Genomic DNA, 17041 nt, shown 5'->3' with positions numbered 1-17041 from the left:
CCGTAGCTCCGCGCCTGAGCGCAAGTAGCCTCACTTCTGACACGAATAACTCCAAAGTACGAAGAGGTTGTGGGTCCATAGTCGCAACTCTACACCGGTTATGGATTCGTCTGAAGCATTTAATCAATTCATATGCAACTTTAGTAGAGACTGAATCCGGAAAAGCCATGTCGACGTTATTGATCAGATATAGATTTGATGTACGTCAGGCACTTATCCTCCAACATTCCAACTATGCTTGAATCTCATCGTATCGGCACTAGTAAAAGCTTGTTTGTAGATTTGAGCTAGGATGAGACAATACTCAATCGAATCACGATTCCCCCATAAGTCCACGTTCTCGTCCATTTGACGCCACACATATTCATACCTATCGAACACTCATGTGGATGTAGGAGGAACGCTGGCCCATAAGTCTATGAAATATATTTCAAATTAATGCAATCTGCTATTCTTCGTTTATCAAAGGGTATCAACAAAATTATAAATGAAACCAAAACGCAACGCTAGTGCTTCGTCTCTGATCTTCTTATGTTCTCCACACGCTCGTTCTCTCGTGCCTGGTTCAGTGTATTCAGGCAGATCTTCAACCAGCCCTTTGGCGACGCAGAATCCCAGACATTGCTAGGCATGCGCACCACGGCCTCTTTGTAGAGGCAGTCATTTTCAAATTGCCAACTGCACAACACCGACCGGAGCATGCCACCTTCGCGGCCACATAGCAACGCCACAGTCGGCGGGCGTTCGGCGCTAAAGATGCTGACGCTCAGTTCGCCAGTGTCAACCAAGGTAAAAAGTCTGTGGCCCTTGGGCAAGTTGACCTCAGCAAGATCTGGTCTCTCGTCACGGATCCAGTCGGGCTCAAAGCCGACACGCAGCGACGGGTGGCGACAGTACTCGGCAAAGGGCGTCGACGAGGCCTCGTACGAGAGACGCGAGTTGTCGTTGCCAAAGACAAGCTTCTCAAGCTTGGCAATTGGCATGACACCCTCGAATCCCACGAGGTTGCTCGTGCTCTGTAGGACCTGACCACCATACAGCCGGCGCACCGAAAACGGTCCAAATGCGCTGAGCATTATGGACACGAACAGGAATCCTGCAATCATCCACTCCATGACGCGCTTGAGGTCTTTGTCCACGTTGCCCGAGTAAAGCGGCGCGTAGTAGATTGCTAGGCTGATACCCTGAACAAACCACCAGGTACCGGCGGTGATAAACATGATGGCAAAGAGACGAGAGAGACCATAGTCGCGTGTGACAACAGGCCGAGGGAATCCCTTCCACCTAATGTGCATGGCTCGGCAAGAGTCGAGCAGCACCGTGTTATTCTCATGCGCGACACCTACAACCTGACAGGTGGGCTCAATGTCCCAGAGGTGAGTGTGAAAGAGATCCGCTCTCGCAAGAGACCGGAACGGGTTCAATGGTCCAGTAGTGGGATCTGGGTACAGCGAGACCATGCGCTCCACAATGTTGTCGCTGTCGTTTCCGAGAGACAATTGAGCGAGTGACTGGAACTCTGTGTCGGTGTCGTCGCGGCGAATGCGGTAGTGCAAAAGACCCATGATGGCATACGTCACGTCATTAGGGGTGAAGAACTGGTAGTTGACCTCGGCGCGACGCCAAAGAGCATCGAGAGCAGTGGAAAAGAGCTCCAAGCGACTGAGTGTCAGGAGATTGGTATAGTGCTCAGCCAGAAGACGGGTCGGACCCCCATCCTCTTCGGAATCAATGGGATCTTCCCAAATCTCTGCCGTCATCTCGACCAGGGTCAGCGACTCGGTGATCTGGCCGTCGCCATAGGGATGGGCAAAGTAGCATCTGTTTTCCGGAGCCAGAAGAGCCTCTGGCAATGTCCACATACGGGCTCCCCAGTTCTTCTTGCTCTCGACACGGTCATCGGGGAGCATAATCACGACGCGACTGCTGCCGCGAATCACGTCGCACATGCGATAGACGTCCGAGTCTAGGAGGTCGCCAGCATGCTCGGCTCTGCACAAAAAGTCCAGCCAGTAGGCAGAACAGCCAGCTTCGAGGGCAGCCTGTGCCGCCATTCGCTGAATCAGGAGGCGGCCAGACTCGGAGCTGAAGGCCTTGTCGGCAAAGCTGATGAATACATATCGCAGGTTGACGGGTGCCGATGCTTCGACTTTCCAGCTGCCGTCCTGTTGTAGAACCACCAACTGCCGCGGCCGAATGAGGCGGCGCCGGCTGGATGGGAGTTCAGGTCCCACGAGCACCTTGTGCGGAGTCGGCTTCTGATCCAACGGGTTGATAGCATGCTTTGGCCATTGCCAGTGGTAGCCAGGGAAGTCCGTATAACTGTCAATGGTGTCCGCGTCTTCCCATGAGTTGGAGCTCTGGAAGGTCAAGCATAGCTGGAGGGGTACACAGACAATCAGGACTCTGATCATTCCATCAATCTTCCTCCACCACCCTTCCTTGGCCAAGGGACCCAGGGCCCATTCTGAAATTTTCAGTGCCTTTGGCACATCACCGTTCATCTTGCCTCGTCTCCAATCTCCCGTATCGAGGTTGTTGTCGAGGACGTGGGTCGTGGCTTGGACGATCAATCGCTTGGGAACGTAGTTGGTCGGGGACAGGTAGACGGCGACATCGCTGTACTTGGAACTCTTTTGACCAAACTGATTGCGATAGACAAATTTGCCCTCATCGTCCTTGCGCATCGATCCGCCATAGTCCAACTCGCTGAGTATGGCGTGACTTTGCGATTCTGGTTCATTCTGCTTTGGTCGGTAGTACGAGTGTCCGTTCCATCCTCGCTTCCCGCTGAATTGTTTCTTGAAGTTGCTGGCTGCTTTTTCTGCGCCCGTTCTTCTGAGATCCCACCAACTTCGCTGTCCCTCTTGACTGGGAGGAGTCGCAGTCGATACAGCAAAGGTCGACTGGGCACTCATTGACATTTCGTAGGATTGAACATGGTTGTCAGCATGCGACTTGCTTGAGTATGCAGACGCGTAATTCGATTGAGACTGATCGATTCTTGAATCTCTGGCTTGTTCATAAATGTGTTCGCCGCTTGGTGACTGCAGCGGGTGCCACTTGACTTGACTTTCATACTCCATGTTTGCGGGATAGCTGGGAGTCATACTGGAAACAGGTGTAAGATGCAAGTCCTGTCATCACGTAGAGGAACTGGTACATACCGCCAGTTGATATTTATTAAGACATTTTCTTCTATTGATACTCGTTGCTTTTAGGCACTGAGGAGCTGGGGGCCAAAAGTCCTAGTTCACGTTATACTAGAAAAGTGCAGCTATTCCGCAATTATTCAGCTCCCCCATTTCGGTAGCATTCATGGCCAATAGGACCCCTGTGCGTGGAGTGAGAAGGAAGACAAACCATGACAGCTCTAATACCAATTTGATACCACACCTCCATAATCGCGGGCATTTCAATTTATTATCTTAGGCCATCTCACCCAGGGCTGTCTTGGCTGTCCAGGTGTGAATCAGATTTTCAGCAGCCAGTCTAAAAATGGCGACAATTCTAGGCCTCTAGTTCGCTTTTGGACTCCTCCTGAACCCCATGACAAGGTGCAAGTTCCACTAACCTGGGTATTTATGGAGCAAATGTTGATGCAGACTAAAGGGAGGTTAACACAAGGGAAGCTTAATGAGCTAAAATTAACATGGAAGATCATCAACGCCCACGTTGTTGTTCTTGAGAAGAAGAAAAAAAACCTCAGTTGACTTGCAGTAGTGTTTGTTCTGTCTCCATGAAACTCCTCAATAATGCACAAAATAAAGCAAGTCGACCGAGCATGTAATATTTGCAAGTCAATCGCACGCGATGATCATATCCATATTACCAGCAGGTCACGTTACGGGTGCAGCCGTCTCACCTCATAGCCTGATCTTTGTAGGATCAACTAGGTCCTTTCATCACAAAGCTAGATACTTTACATGGGTAAGAATACAATTTCAAACGTGCGACACACCGCATCGTCAGATTCCTCCAGCCTTATGTGATTTGTAATGAGTCTTTAGCTGCATCCAGCTAACTCGGAGTTCTTCTGACCCGTCATCCTTGGCAGGCGACATCGCGTGGTCAAGGGATTTAGTATCTGTTGCCACGCTGGCCATGATTGGAACCGAGAGCCCTGATCTGACGGAAAATTTTCTTTTTCAAGTTTTATCCTGAGCCAAAAAGGGATAAGTTTTATGACTCTTCGGTGTACTTGTCGAATCACCACGCGATAGGCGCAACAACAAGACACACTCTAGACCTGGTACTTTTCAAGACACTAATACACTCACGTGGCTGCACGAGAACCGTCAACTGCTATACTAGCTCCACATTTAGGCCACCGGCCAGGAAGCACAGGTCAATATTGACTAGACCAACAATTGTCCCGAATACTAGAACGCTATCGTGAGGCTCAATTTCACAGTGGCTATCTCAAACCTCTCAACGATAAATCTGATACCTGTGTTCGTCGATCACTGTACCCAGCTGCCTGTCGCCATAGAAGTGATATGTATCTGTATCTGGATGGATTCTAATGGCAAGAGCCGAAAGATTTGTTTTCTCCCTTTAGAAAAGAGAAAGCTATAGTCACATCCATGTGAAACGAAAAGGATCTGTACTCAGCGTGCTAGTGATGTATAAAAGCCTACCCAGAGAACCTTGGGATATTCTGACCATACTTTAGTATGCATGGCGTGAATAAATACCTTTAAATCAGTTTTCTGGGGTGGTACAGGTTAGGACATTGTTTTCGCTGCATTATGATACATCGGCGACATTTCCGGCGCCAAAGAGAACGACGGCCATCTGCAACCTTAATTTCAATGCTGATCAAATATCAAGGTTTTGCTCACTTAAAAGTTGACCCAAGACGTGACAGTCACAGGTTTCGTGTTCATCCCACGTCCTGTCCTCTGAAGATTCGAGTATCTGGTTCCCAGCTACATGTTAAGCCGCTCCCAAACTGCTACCTCTGGAAGCCTGGCAAGCACAACTTGATCGAGTGGACTTCCTGGTGGGATCTCAGAGAGAAAGGCTACGGAACATGAAGAGCAGTCGGGTTGTGTGGGCACGGGAAGTGGTTTGGATGACTTCCAAGAGCTCAAAAGGCCATTTCTCTTTCCTCGTACCGCTGGACTTGCAAGTTAACGACTAATTCACAACATCTAGTCAGACCAATCCGTGGAATGCTTGATCAGGAGTCTTCTGGGCAGTGCAAATCTACTATCGAATCAATCGTATACTCGTTCGAGCGTGGAGAGTGCTCTTCTTCTTGCCCTTAGTAAAACATTTCTGTGCATCTGTTGGTTATAGTCCCTGAAGAGCTTTCTTTTGCAACAAGCAAACGCAACCTTGCACCAACCTCTCCATAGGTGATAGATTCATTGAGTCAGTTTAGTCTCCTCCCGAGAACTGTTTGGCCATGGATGGTGGAAGAACATCGTGACTTGCCAAAGAAAAGAGTTAATTGGAATATGGACATGACCCTATAGAGAGATATTAAATGATTTGGTGGTTGGCAACCTATATCACTAATGAGTAACCCGAGTGCCAAGTTGCCCCGATCATAACTTACCTTCCTCAGCGAGTTCCGGAAACAACATCTGTCTGTCCTGTGTCTGCACACCAATGAGGTGATCTTTTGTCGATCCTTGAGCACTTTCGAAGTTCGAATACCACCTTTTAGCTCTTCCGTAACTGTGTTATGAATTTCTCCAACAGACTAGTTGTTCTGTTGGCTACTTCGAAAACCGGGGTAAATCTTGATGGTGGGGTAAGCATGTTGGAGAGGATGCCTCGGTACAAGAAGAATCCCACCGTATACCGGGGAGATCTTCTTTCATTAGATACATTGCTCAATCCAATTCAAATCCTGTTGCATCAAGTCAGAGATTGTCATATCTCTGGAAACATCTTGGTCTGCGGACTCTCTCGAGATCAACAAGCGAACACTGCATCATGACGGAGGGCATCGCGAATACACTTCCGTGGGCCGAGCCGGCTTGGCACGGAGCCCTGGAATCACCATACTACAAAGACTCCCACAGAAAGCTGCAGGCATATGCAAGGAAGTACATTGATGAAAATGTTCTACCCCATGCACTTGAGTGGGAGGCTCAGGGCGATTGTCCGGAGAGCGCCAAATTGAATTACATCAAGTCAGGATTGGCATTGACAGATGTACCGAAACAGTACAAGCCGCCACAACTCCAGACTCTTGCGGGTATACCAGTGGACAAGCTGGACGCGTTTCATTTACTCATACTCACCGATGAGGGATCCCGCATTCATGGCGCGGTAGGAACGGCCCTCGCCGGCGCCAATGTCATTGGCGTGCCGCCAATCATCAATCACGGCACTGAAGAGCAGAAGCAGAGGTGGCTTCCGGGTCTCTTCACCAGGCAGACCAACTTTTGTCTCGGCATCACAGAGCCAAGCGGAGGCAGCGACGTTGGCAATATCAAAACAACGGCCCAAAAGACCGCCGACGGTCGGCACTACGTGGTCAATGGCACAAAGAAGTGGATCACGGGTGCACAATGGGCAACGCACATGACGACGGCGGTACGTACGGGCGGTAAAGGTGCCGGCGGCATCTCCCTCCTCGTTGTGCCGCTCGACGCGCCGGGCGTGGCGATCGAAAAGATCTACAACAGCGGGCAAAACGCGGGCGGCGCGTCCTGGGTTCGCCTGACTGACGTCCGCGTGCCGGCCAAGAACCTGCTGGGACGCGAAAACGCCGGGTTCAAGTACATCATGACCAATTTTAACAGGGAGCGCTTCGTCATGTCCGTCGGCTGCAACCGCCATGCGCGGACCTGCCTCAGCACGGCCCTGGCCTATGCCCATGAGCGCGAGACCTTTGGCACACCGCTGGCGAGCCACCAGATTATTCGACACAAGATCATTACCCTCGCGAGAGAGGTCGAGTCGCACTGGGCTTGGCTTGAACAAATTGCGTACCATGTGCAGATCCACGGGTGGCAGAGCGACTCCATTGCTGGGCCGATAGCGCTGAGCAAAGTCTCTGGCGGTAGGATTCTGGAGCTTGCGGCGCGGGAGGCCCAGCAGATCATGGGCGGCGTAGCATACCAGCGAGGAGGGCCTGGAGGTGGAGGCGTGGTGGAACAGATTACCAGAGACTTGCGAATGATGGTTGTGGGCGGCGGCAGCGAGGAGATTATTGGAGACTTGGCCTTTAGGCAGGAGATGAAGCAGGCAAAGAAGAAAGGTTCAAAGTTATGATGCGTCTCTAGTTTCTTATAGTCAATCCATGTACGCGTAATGGAGCATCCATCTGGGAGCTTATTTCGGAAACAAATAGGCAATTGATCGGATCTTGGCTTCTTACGTCCGGAATAAGACGGAACTCATGTTTAATATAGCAACATGAGATGAATACGCCTAATACCGGGAACAATTTAAAGTTGCGGGCTGTAAGTTGGCTGCCCTCCCACGACTTATGAATCTGACTGACAGGTGACGCTCCGTTTGATGGATCGTGTTGAGCAGAAGATACTACCTTGTGTCTACCTCACGTTGACCTTGGGTCATTCCATTGACGAATTAAACACTCTTGCAAGAGATTTTGTGATGTATTCAGCTTGCATTGTGATCAGAATGGTCGTGGTACATTAGTCGTATACAACGAGAAGCCCTTATACTGCTGTAGGGGTTCAGCTCTAGCGAGCAGTGGTGACCTGAACCACCGTGCTTCAGTGGATTTAGGTTTAGCGGCAGCGGTCCTCGTTCAATGCAGCCGCTCAATGAACCACTTACCATGTGAAACATGGCATGGCAGCATATTGCCCATTGAGGCAATCCGTGTCTGATGATATAAAATATCGTACATGACCTGTCACAAACCAATTACTTGCAAAAGTTTACCGACCATCTGTAGACATTGGTGCTGCGTTGCAAGAGAATATGGCCAGCCGCCGGACAGCTGAACTCACGGCCGCTCCTGGCTGCAACCGTAACGATGCGCGTTCGGCAAAAACAGATCCATTGTTTCAACTCTTTTAAGCATCCAAGCAAGCATGACCATATCAAGCCATTTCTGGAACATGCCAAAACAGCGCGCCGATCTTGAACCTGTGCAAAAACCACACACGTTTGGATGCCCGCACTGGCAAGCCGGGCCCAAACTTTCGTCTGTTCACAGAATAAAGGGATACCAAGCTTTTTCGGCAACCCTGTTGATCTGCTCCATCAATGCGCGTTGCGCCCACGCCCTTGCCGATCGACATGCTGTTAAAGACTTGCCCCTGCAACCGAGCATGTGCGACTCAGCCCAGTGGGTGATGCCTTGGATGCTGCCAGCGCTGCCTCGTGAGAGTCCACGTCTAACTCTAGGCGTCACACAAGATGCCTACAAACATCGGCCGTGTTGCGAGCAGAGCGGCCGAGCAGCCGAGCCGTCGCGCCATATGAGGATCTGCCGTGCTGGCTAGGAGCTGACATGGCGAAGGTTGGCTGGCATCGCATGCTCCTTTCCAGCAACGCCCACTGCGCGTAATCCAAAGAGCCGCCCAAGCCCCCCAATGCCATCACCAGCTCTCAGGGGATGCGGATCACTTAGGTAGGCGTGTTGTGACGATCAGCACAATCTATCCTGATTATGCAGGTTTGGCCATGGCTGCCTCATTAGGAAGTTGTAAGGGCCAGTCGACCAGTGAAAGATGTGGGGGCCACCCCGTCGTCGTCGTCGTCGTCTTCTTCTTCTCGGTTGGCATTTCTCTATTTGCCCCCTTCCAAGAAGATGTCTTTTTTTCTTGTCATGTTCGCTCTATTCGAATCCCTTATAATTCCCTTGTAAGATCGAATTTGATTTCCCTGTTGAGTCTGAGGTGGCCAGTTGCTTCAGTCTAATTGTAATAATATTGGAGCCCTTCAAATCTGAAACGGCACAGGGCATTGGCGGTCTTGTTAGCGCTCACGAGTCTTAGTATAACCCGCACTTTGCTCCACGACCCGCCCCACGTTGAGACAGGCAATAGACTTGGGTGCCCGGTACATGACCTGGCCGGTTCTTGGCTAGATACTCCGTCCGGGAAACTTGCCGATGCCAGATGGTCCCTATGTCAAAGATCCCTTTTTATTATTACTATATCCCTTCAAGCCACCCTCGCCTAAAGTCTTCCCGGCGGATGTTTTCGTGAGACGCGGGCTGGTGGTCGTGCTCTCATCAACCGACAACTTATCAATTACCTATCCTCTACTCCCTGACCGGACCGGAAAATGAACGGATACGCCGCTTCGGGTATATCCCTCTCTCACGAGGAGAAAATATCTCTAATCGAAGAGAAGTCAATATCAGACGTGGAAAGTGAAAGTGGAAGGGCAGATCTGGAAAAGAGATTTTCAACTCAACAGTGGTTCAAGCGGGCAGGAGTACACACAAGGGGGCCACGCCTTTCATCATGGGCAGCTATATTACTACGAGTAGGAATCTTCCTATTACCGAGCTTCGTACAGCACCGATTTACCCACGACCGACCGAGAAGTGACCGGGTTGGTCCAACAGCATACCTCGACGGCCTGCGCGGACTGGCAGCTCTATTCGTCTTCTTCTGCCACTTCTTCTATACAGCATTCGTAATTGCTGATGGTTATGGAAAAGATGGGGGAAATTATCTCTTTTGGAAATTACCATTCATCCGACTCTTGTTCAGCGGGCCTTCCATGGTCTGCCTTTTCTTTGTCATTTCAGGATACGCCCTGTCCTTGAAGGCTATCAAGCAGATCCGAAGCCGCTCATATGATGGCTTTGCCACCACCATGTCGTCGTTTGTCTTTAGACGCGCCTTCCGACTATTTCTCCCAACGGCAATCTCCACTTTCATGGTAGTAATACTTTTGCAACTCGGCGCCTACGAAGTGACCAGAGATTTCGCTGGCGACACCAACTATGTGAGGGGCGTCATTGAAACACACCCGCTTCAGGCATACACTTTCAACTGGCAATTGTGGCATTGGGCCTGGGAAATGTTTGATTTCATTCATGTCTGGGGATGGGAGCCTTTTGGTGGAAGTACCATGTACGATGTGCATCTATGGACGATTCCCGTGGAATACCGCTGCTCCATGATGCTATTCCTGGTTCTTTTTGGGCTTGCAAGGGTCCGCACGGGAGTTCGATTTGCCTGTCTGATCGGACTGTCATGGTTCTGTTTGCGCAACAACCGCTGGGAAATGATTCTCTTCCTCGCTGGCATGGGCATTGCAGAAATGGATGTCATTCGCGGCGCGCACAACACTCCATCGCAAACACAACCGCCGACGAGCCCGATTCTACCTTTTGACGAAAAGTCGACATTCAGACCCAGGGACTCCAAGGGCCTGTTCTGGATCGTATTGTCGATACCAGCAATGTACCTCATGTCAGAACCGGACTTGGGAACAGAAGGAGTGCCGGGCTGGCAATTCCTGGGCTCCCTCATTCCCGAGTATTTTGTGGACAAGTACCGATTCTGGCAGATTTGGGGATCCATCCTGTTTGTCATTTGCGTCGCCCGCTCTCCAGCTTGGCAGCGCGTGTTCAACACTCCCTTTGTACAATATTTCGGCCGCATCAGCTACGCCATTTACTTAATGCATGGCCCGGTCATGCACACAGCAGGGTTCATGATTGAGAAATGGGCATGGTCGATTACGGGCACCGAGGGCACCGCGTATACACACGGATTCTGGCTTGCTGCCATGTTCAACATTCCCTTGGTCATTTGGGCAGCCGATCTCTTCTGGAGAGCCGTCGACGCTCCGACAGTCAAGTTCTCGAGATGGATAGAAAGCAAGTGTTTGGTGAAGGAATAGAGCGTTAAGGCATTTCGAGCGACTTTGATATAATTTTTTCTTTTTCAATCGGGGCTGTTCTTTTTCAATCGGGGCAGTTATGAGATACTCTGCTTGGTGAGACTTCCTGGGTGTAGCAGATCTATCCTTTAGAAATGCATTGTATATAGGCATGTTTAGAGCAAGGCGTTGAAGGGGTACCTCTGCGGCCTGATTTCTATCCATCGCACGACACTTGGTGCGCATAAACTCTGTAAAGTCCAGAACATATAAATGGCACATGATACATCGATTGCAGCATCAATACAGACTTTACAATCATATCACCCTTAGCATCCATAATCCATTACCCTTTGCAGCCGAGATCCCCTAGAATCTAGAGGTAAATAAAGTGTAAACGGCCCTGAAGACAATAGTATGCTTAACCCAGAAGCGAGCGGCTTAAACGGCTCTTTGGGGTCGTTTCAGACCCCGCGCACATACGCTGAACAAAGTTGTGGGTAAAAAGTCCGTTTCACGATCTACGCGGATCGCGCTCTCTAGGTACCCCGGTTGAGCTCCATGGTCCCATGAGGATCTACCTTGGCCGGCTTGCGAGTGTGCAAAGGCTCCCTTTTCTTTGTACGGTTTGGGCACTTTGTCCTGCGTGTTTCTCTCTGGGAGCAGTAACAAGAGTCTACCTGCAACATACCCAACCTACCCTATTTCTCATGCGAGCCGTCGCATATCGCGTCCTTGGAAACAAAAGTGAATGCGCAATACTCCATAACATCCTCGTCATTTTTGAGTTATGCGCAAAGGGGGAAGAGCTAATGTTGGTTACGTAGGCGTCGGGTTTGTAGTATATTGATCTTCAGTCCAGGCCCCTCGTAGCGCCCCCCAAAGCCAAGCCGGCCGCTAGTTTTTAGCGACTATTCGGTACCTCCTCATACGATTGGCACCACCCAATTGGTTTGTTCTAGCGCCCACATACCGGTACCGTGCTTTTGGGGAAGGTTACCTATCCACCACTTCCCTCACCTTGTCAATCCTCGGTGGAAAATAGTAGCCATAGGATCCAGCTGGAAAGGGGAAGCTTGTCAACGATTGATGTTGATGGGCGGTTCTGGGTCTATGGTATGGCCTGCCGGGGTTCAAGGTGACATGAGATGGAATGGTGTCAGGTACAGATCTGGAGATTGCTTTGCACGACCCGAGTTGGTTGGTGATACATTGATGTCAATACTACTGTATAATCAACGCCCTTCTTATTCAATGTTGAGCTTTATGCATCTCGTGCAGCGACAATAGCAGAAATAAGAAAGAGAGAAAGAAAAGACCAAAGGTGACTTTGGCCCAGATTAGTCACCGTTGAACAATCTCCTTGGATGGACGATAGGACCAGTAGATGTCAATGTGTACCTAGGCAGGGCCATCGTACTTCGTACCAACCATCTTCACGTGCTACCAATGCCCATCATCTTTATCGAGTTCACCATTCCGTCAATCACCATTTACGCTACTTGCTGGCATTCTGATACTACCTGTTATTTCTAATCATTTTTGGTTCCAAGCATGTCGCCTTCCCCTCAACAACCTTTGGTGATCAGTGAATTTTCTGAAAATGTAATATTGATGACAGCTGCCCGGCTCATGCCCTTACATACGTGAGAATGAGGATGCTTCAACACGAATTTCTTACGGTAACACATCTACACGATGCTGATCGACCAAAGCAATATCTCTCTTCCCACCTCCACGGTTCACAGCCACGGAGGATCATCGTCTGTGAGAGTCGCAATCCAAAAAGTGGTGAAAATGTCGATCTGGGCGTGGATTTGCAATGGATCCAAATCCACGTCAACGGGTTCACTGGTAGCGATTGTCGCATCCACTAAAGTTTGATAGGGGGCCGAATACTAGTATTACACACGGAATAACTCGTACTGCGAGAAAATAATTACTGAAAGAGTATAGCGCTAGCTGAAGACCAAACAATGAAATACATTCCCTTGGCTACAATCCTGAATCATACTCATCGTCTATGTTCGCATGGTGGGTAACCTCTCATATGGTTGACCAACATCTCGACAAGTAAATGACCGTATTCGCTAATGCACCATGCGCTAGTGCAGTCCTATAGCCCCAGTGTCAACGAGCCTTCCCAAAGAAAACATATCTTGTGAAGCCAAAGTAGGAGGTAGGTGCATCTAACGCCCCTGCCCCCCATTAATGCGCATATTTCCTCCTACGGAGAAATTGCCCGTGCCTGTATGCTGTACTCCAGTGCCAGTAAATGTTGAGTGGATAGATTGACCATTCTGGCCATTGTGACTGTTCCAATCATTCGGGGAGCCACTCGCAGTCTGCGCCTCCTTAAAAGGCGCCTCCGGGTCCAGATAAGTCAGAAACTCTTTGGTGCATGCAGCAGCGGCTGCAGCAGCATAGTGCTGCCATGCATCATTCTTGTGAGAGTCTGCGTAGTCTGAGATGCCCCTGATAACGATGTAGGGAAACTCGGTCGACAATCCGGCCGCTTCCATCTCAAAGCAGAGGATATCACCAATGTTGCGCACGTGCAAGTTTCTCTTGACTGCACTTCGCATGACACGGTCACCAGAGGCGATGAGTCCATAGTGGATTTCAGGGCCGTCCCATTCGCGAGGCGGTCTTGCGACGACTTTGGTTCTATCGCAGGAGCTGCAAGAAGGCTGATCGCTTGGGTGTGCATAGTCTGCATCAAACAAGACGTCCGTATCGCCAGCTGGTCGACGATAGACGTTCAGACGCCGGCCTCTTTGCAGCATGGCAGTCACAAACTCTTCAATTTTGTTGTCATCGAGTCGATGATCTGATCGCATGTTGTTCACTGCAGACCGCAGCCGCGACGGCGGGGCCGATAAGAACCCCTTCAACTTGAAGCCAGTGTCGATATCCTTGCCCAAGTCATACTGCACTACTCCACCGTACTCGCCCTCGGGCATGCTCACAACCACGTCACCCAGACGAATGTCGTTTCTATCGCTGGGCACACCTCCACCAATGCCCGCGAGAAAACGCCACTTGATGGACGGAAAAGTGCGATCGAGGTTCGTTGCGACAATGGCTGCTGCACTTTTGCCCTGATTCCCCGGAAGACAAGCGAGCACGACGTGGTGGCCGCAGAGTTTGCCCAAGATGTAATTGTTGGAGTCACCATGGCTGCTTGGTAAGCGTGCATGTTCCTCGTCGAGCATGTAGCGGACGGCGCTCATTTCAAACTCGATTGCGCACACGATCGCGACCGTGTAGTCGTTAGTGGTCTTTGCATCTTGACGTTGATTTGCCATGGTCGTTATAGCTAGCAATCGAGACTTGTGTCGTGACTTCTCTAAGTAGTTAATTATACTAGTTTCGATTTTTCCCATTAGTCTTCACGTCGGCGCATCGTTATGAGAAGTGCGGCCAGGGTCAGGACCGAGGCTGTGCGATTCTCGGAGGCGTGGCAGACTGCAAGGCATATTAACAGTCAGGTCAGCTGAAGGTCGGCATGGAAATTGGGCATCATTTTCACACGACTGCATGGTAAGGCTTGGTATTCACGTGGTGATTGGTCCATAACTGTGCATCTCCTCTCGCTCAGCCTCACCACCGCTGCCCCTCCCGACAGACAGATCTTGTTCGGCAATTTGATCTTCTCCCTTCAACAAATATTTGTACTGCTATGCACTTTATGACGACAAGAAAAGGATACAATTCCCGGGGTCGTGTCCATTAGCATGGAACGACCAACTAAGCGCCCGCGATGGGAACCGCCGACCACAAACGATCAAGCCGGGCCAACCACCCAAGCATCATCGAGTCGACAAGAGCATCCCCACGAGTTCACCCACTTCGGCGGTACGGGCCTCCAAAATCACAGTGGGAGTATCAATGTCAGAGGGAACTTGAACATCGGTAGTCCTGCTGTATTGGGTGGGTCCAGCAGTCACCAACAATCGATCCTTGAATCTTTGCGATTTGATCAAATGGACTCACGGCACGCGAGCATCAAAAAAGCATTCAGGAACACTTGCAAATGGTTTCTGCAGACACCAGTCTATAAAGAATGGGAGAACAAGGATCCATCGCAAGATGAGAACCACTTCTTGTGGATCAAGGGGAAGCCCGGAGCCGGCAAATCAACGTTGATGAAGTTCTTGTATCAACAGATGCAGTCAAGAAGCAAGAAAAGCAATGATGTTCTCATCTCTTTCTTCTTCAATGCCAGAGGTCATGCCTTGGAAAAGTCAACTGTTGGTCTATATCGGTCACTTTTGGTCCAACTACTCGAGAAGCAGCCCAGTTTGCTGGACAAGCTGGACACGCCCCACCAGTATGGAAACTGGGATGTTGATTCCTTGAAAACCCTGTTTGAGCAAGCTATACAGGGCATGGGTCAGACTTCAGTTGTTTGTCTAGTCGATGCACTAGATGAGTGCGAAGAGGACGAGATCAGAGAAATGGTTGGTTTCTTCACTGACCTCGTCTGCACCGAAAATCAGCTTTCGATTTGCTTTGCAAGCAGACATTACCCATATATCACCGTTGAAACGGGATTGAGCATCATTCTTGAGAAGCAAAACGAGCACCAAGATGATATCGCTGCATATCTGGGAACAGCCTTGCGTATTGGGCACGATCAGCTTGCGGAGAAGATCCGTCTCGACCTACAAGAAAAAGCTTCCGGAGTTTTTATGTGGGTTGTGCTTGTGGTTGATATCTTGAACAAGGAGTTCGATGCAGGCCGCAGGCATACCCTAAGAGAGAAAGTAAAGCAACTTCCTGCCAATCTGCACGAGCTTTTCCGCGATATCCTCACTCGTGATAGCAATCACCAGGATGCACTTCTTCTTTGCATTCAATGGGTTTTATTCGCCAAGCAACCCCTAACACCAAAGGAACTATACTTTGCAATCTTATCTGGGTACGAGCCACAATATCTGGTGGACTGTCATTCTGACAGCATTTCGGACGAGGATATTTACAAATACATTCTCAACAACTCGAAAGGTGTCGTGGAAAATACCAAGGCCAAGATACCAAGAGTCCAGTTCATTCATGAGTCCGTCAGAGATTTCCTGTTGAAAGAAGGTGGACTTGGTCAAATCTTCCCTGCCTTGAAGGTCAATACCCATGGTCAAAGTCACGAAGCACTAAAACACTGTTGCCTCACCTACATGAATGTAGGCACGAGAATTGAGACAAAAGTGGAGGATCCCACCAGTCAGACCACAAAACAGGCCCTCCCTTTCCTGGAGTATGCCATAGCTGGTATCTTGCATCATGCCGAGCAAGCAGAGAACAGTGGCGTGAGCCAGTCGGAATTTCTAGCCGAATTTCCACGTGAAGAATGGATAGTACAGCACAATCTACTCCAAATGCACAAAACGCGGCGTTATACTCCCCAGGCCAGCCTCTTGTACATATTAGCCGAGTCTGATGCGTCAGGCCTTATTCGTGCCCATAGATCTTGGCAGTCCTTCTTCAAAGTCGAAGACGAGCGTTATGGACTCCCGATCCTGGCAGCAATGGCCACAAAAAGTACTTCCGCCGTACAGACCATGTTGAAAATTCATGGTAATCAGTCATCAAAATTCTCTTGGGCTTACTTTCAGAGCATCACACCATCACCTCTTGGCGACTTTTTCTGCAGTTCTACTCGAGACTTCAATTTCAACAAAAGACGGGAAACTACTGCGGAGCTTCTCACACACGGATGCGAAGGGTTGCTACTATTTCTGCTTCTCGCAGATCAATGTGACCTTGGGTCCAGAAGTAGCACTGGGAGAACGCTACTGGAACTTGCAATAGACAAAGGATACAACATTGTGCTTAAAGAGCTTCATCAAAGAAAAGACACCATTTCTACTAGAAATAAAGTTCGTCAAGCATGGCTTAAGGCAAAAGATGTTGCAGTAGTCAAGTTCCTTCTTACCTTGGGCGCTGACACTTCCGTTCAAAATGAATTGGGGGAAACGCTACTGTTCAGATCGATACAGACAAAATCAAAGAGGGGCAATGAAGTAGCTAAGCTACTTATTGAGTCTGGCGCTGATTGTTCTATTGCCACTGACCAGGGCGAGACTCCATTGCACTGGATCAGCAAAAACTTCCACTCACGAGATATGGAAGCTAGCATTGTCGATTTGCTGGCTGAAAGCGGTGGCACCAACGGTCTGTCAATCACCGATAACGAGGGCAGGACCCCCCTTCACCACGCTTGCAGAAATTCTAACTCTACCGAGGTGGTAATATT

At 49.8% G+C, this 17041-nt stretch overlaps 5 protein-coding genes across 5 annotated transcripts in view; 3 read left to right on the top strand and 2 right to left on the bottom strand.

The window, feature by feature from the left end:
• Positions 1 to 506: 506 nt before the first annotated feature.
• Positions 507 to 3086, bottom strand: PFICI_06079 (uncharacterized protein; the record flags this gene model as incomplete). The annotated part of the gene is made up of 1 exon (XM_007834660.1): positions 507 to 3086. One exon carries the CDS (start codon positions 3084 to 3086, stop codon positions 507 to 509), a length of 2580 nt encoding a protein of 859 aa, XP_007832851.1.
• A 2863-nt stretch (positions 3087 to 5949) lies between these two features.
• Positions 5950 to 7236, top strand: PFICI_06078 (uncharacterized protein; the record flags this gene model as incomplete). Its single annotated transcript, XM_007834659.1, has 1 exon — positions 5950 to 7236. The coding sequence occupies one exon, from the start codon at positions 5950 to 5952 to the stop codon at positions 7234 to 7236; it is 1287 nt and encodes a 428-aa protein (XP_007832850.1).
• Positions 7237 to 9231: 1995 nt separating this feature from the next.
• PFICI_06077 (uncharacterized protein) lies at positions 9232 to 10806 on the top strand (the record flags this gene model as incomplete). The annotated part of the gene is made up of 1 exon (XM_007834658.1): positions 9232 to 10806. One exon carries the CDS (start codon positions 9232 to 9234, stop codon positions 10804 to 10806), a length of 1575 nt encoding a protein of 524 aa, XP_007832849.1.
• A 2168-nt stretch (positions 10807 to 12974) lies between these two features.
• Positions 12975 to 14093, bottom strand: PFICI_06076 (uncharacterized protein; the record flags this gene model as incomplete). Its single annotated transcript, XM_007834657.1, has 1 exon — positions 12975 to 14093. One exon carries the CDS (start codon positions 14091 to 14093, stop codon positions 12975 to 12977), a length of 1119 nt encoding a protein of 372 aa, XP_007832848.1.
• Positions 14094 to 14522: 429 nt separating this feature from the next.
• Positions 14523 to 17041, top strand: part of PFICI_06075 (uncharacterized protein) — a gene marked incomplete at both ends in the record, with an annotated part of 2978 nt that continues 459 nt past the window's right edge. The window contains one exon of the mRNA XM_007834656.1: positions 14523 to 17033. Within this exon, the coding sequence (XP_007832847.1) occupies positions 14523 to 17033 (2511 nt within the window). The remainder of the gene's footprint in view (positions 17034 to 17041) is intronic.

The sequence above is a fragment of the Pestalotiopsis fici genome (genome assembly GCF_000516985.1).
Source record: "Pestalotiopsis fici W106-1 unplaced genomic scaffold PFICI_Scf_4, whole genome shotgun sequence".
NCBI lineage: Eukaryota > Fungi > Ascomycota > Sordariomycetes > Amphisphaeriales > Sporocadaceae > Pestalotiopsis > Pestalotiopsis fici.
This window is presented reverse-complemented; position numbering and strand designations above follow the sequence as displayed.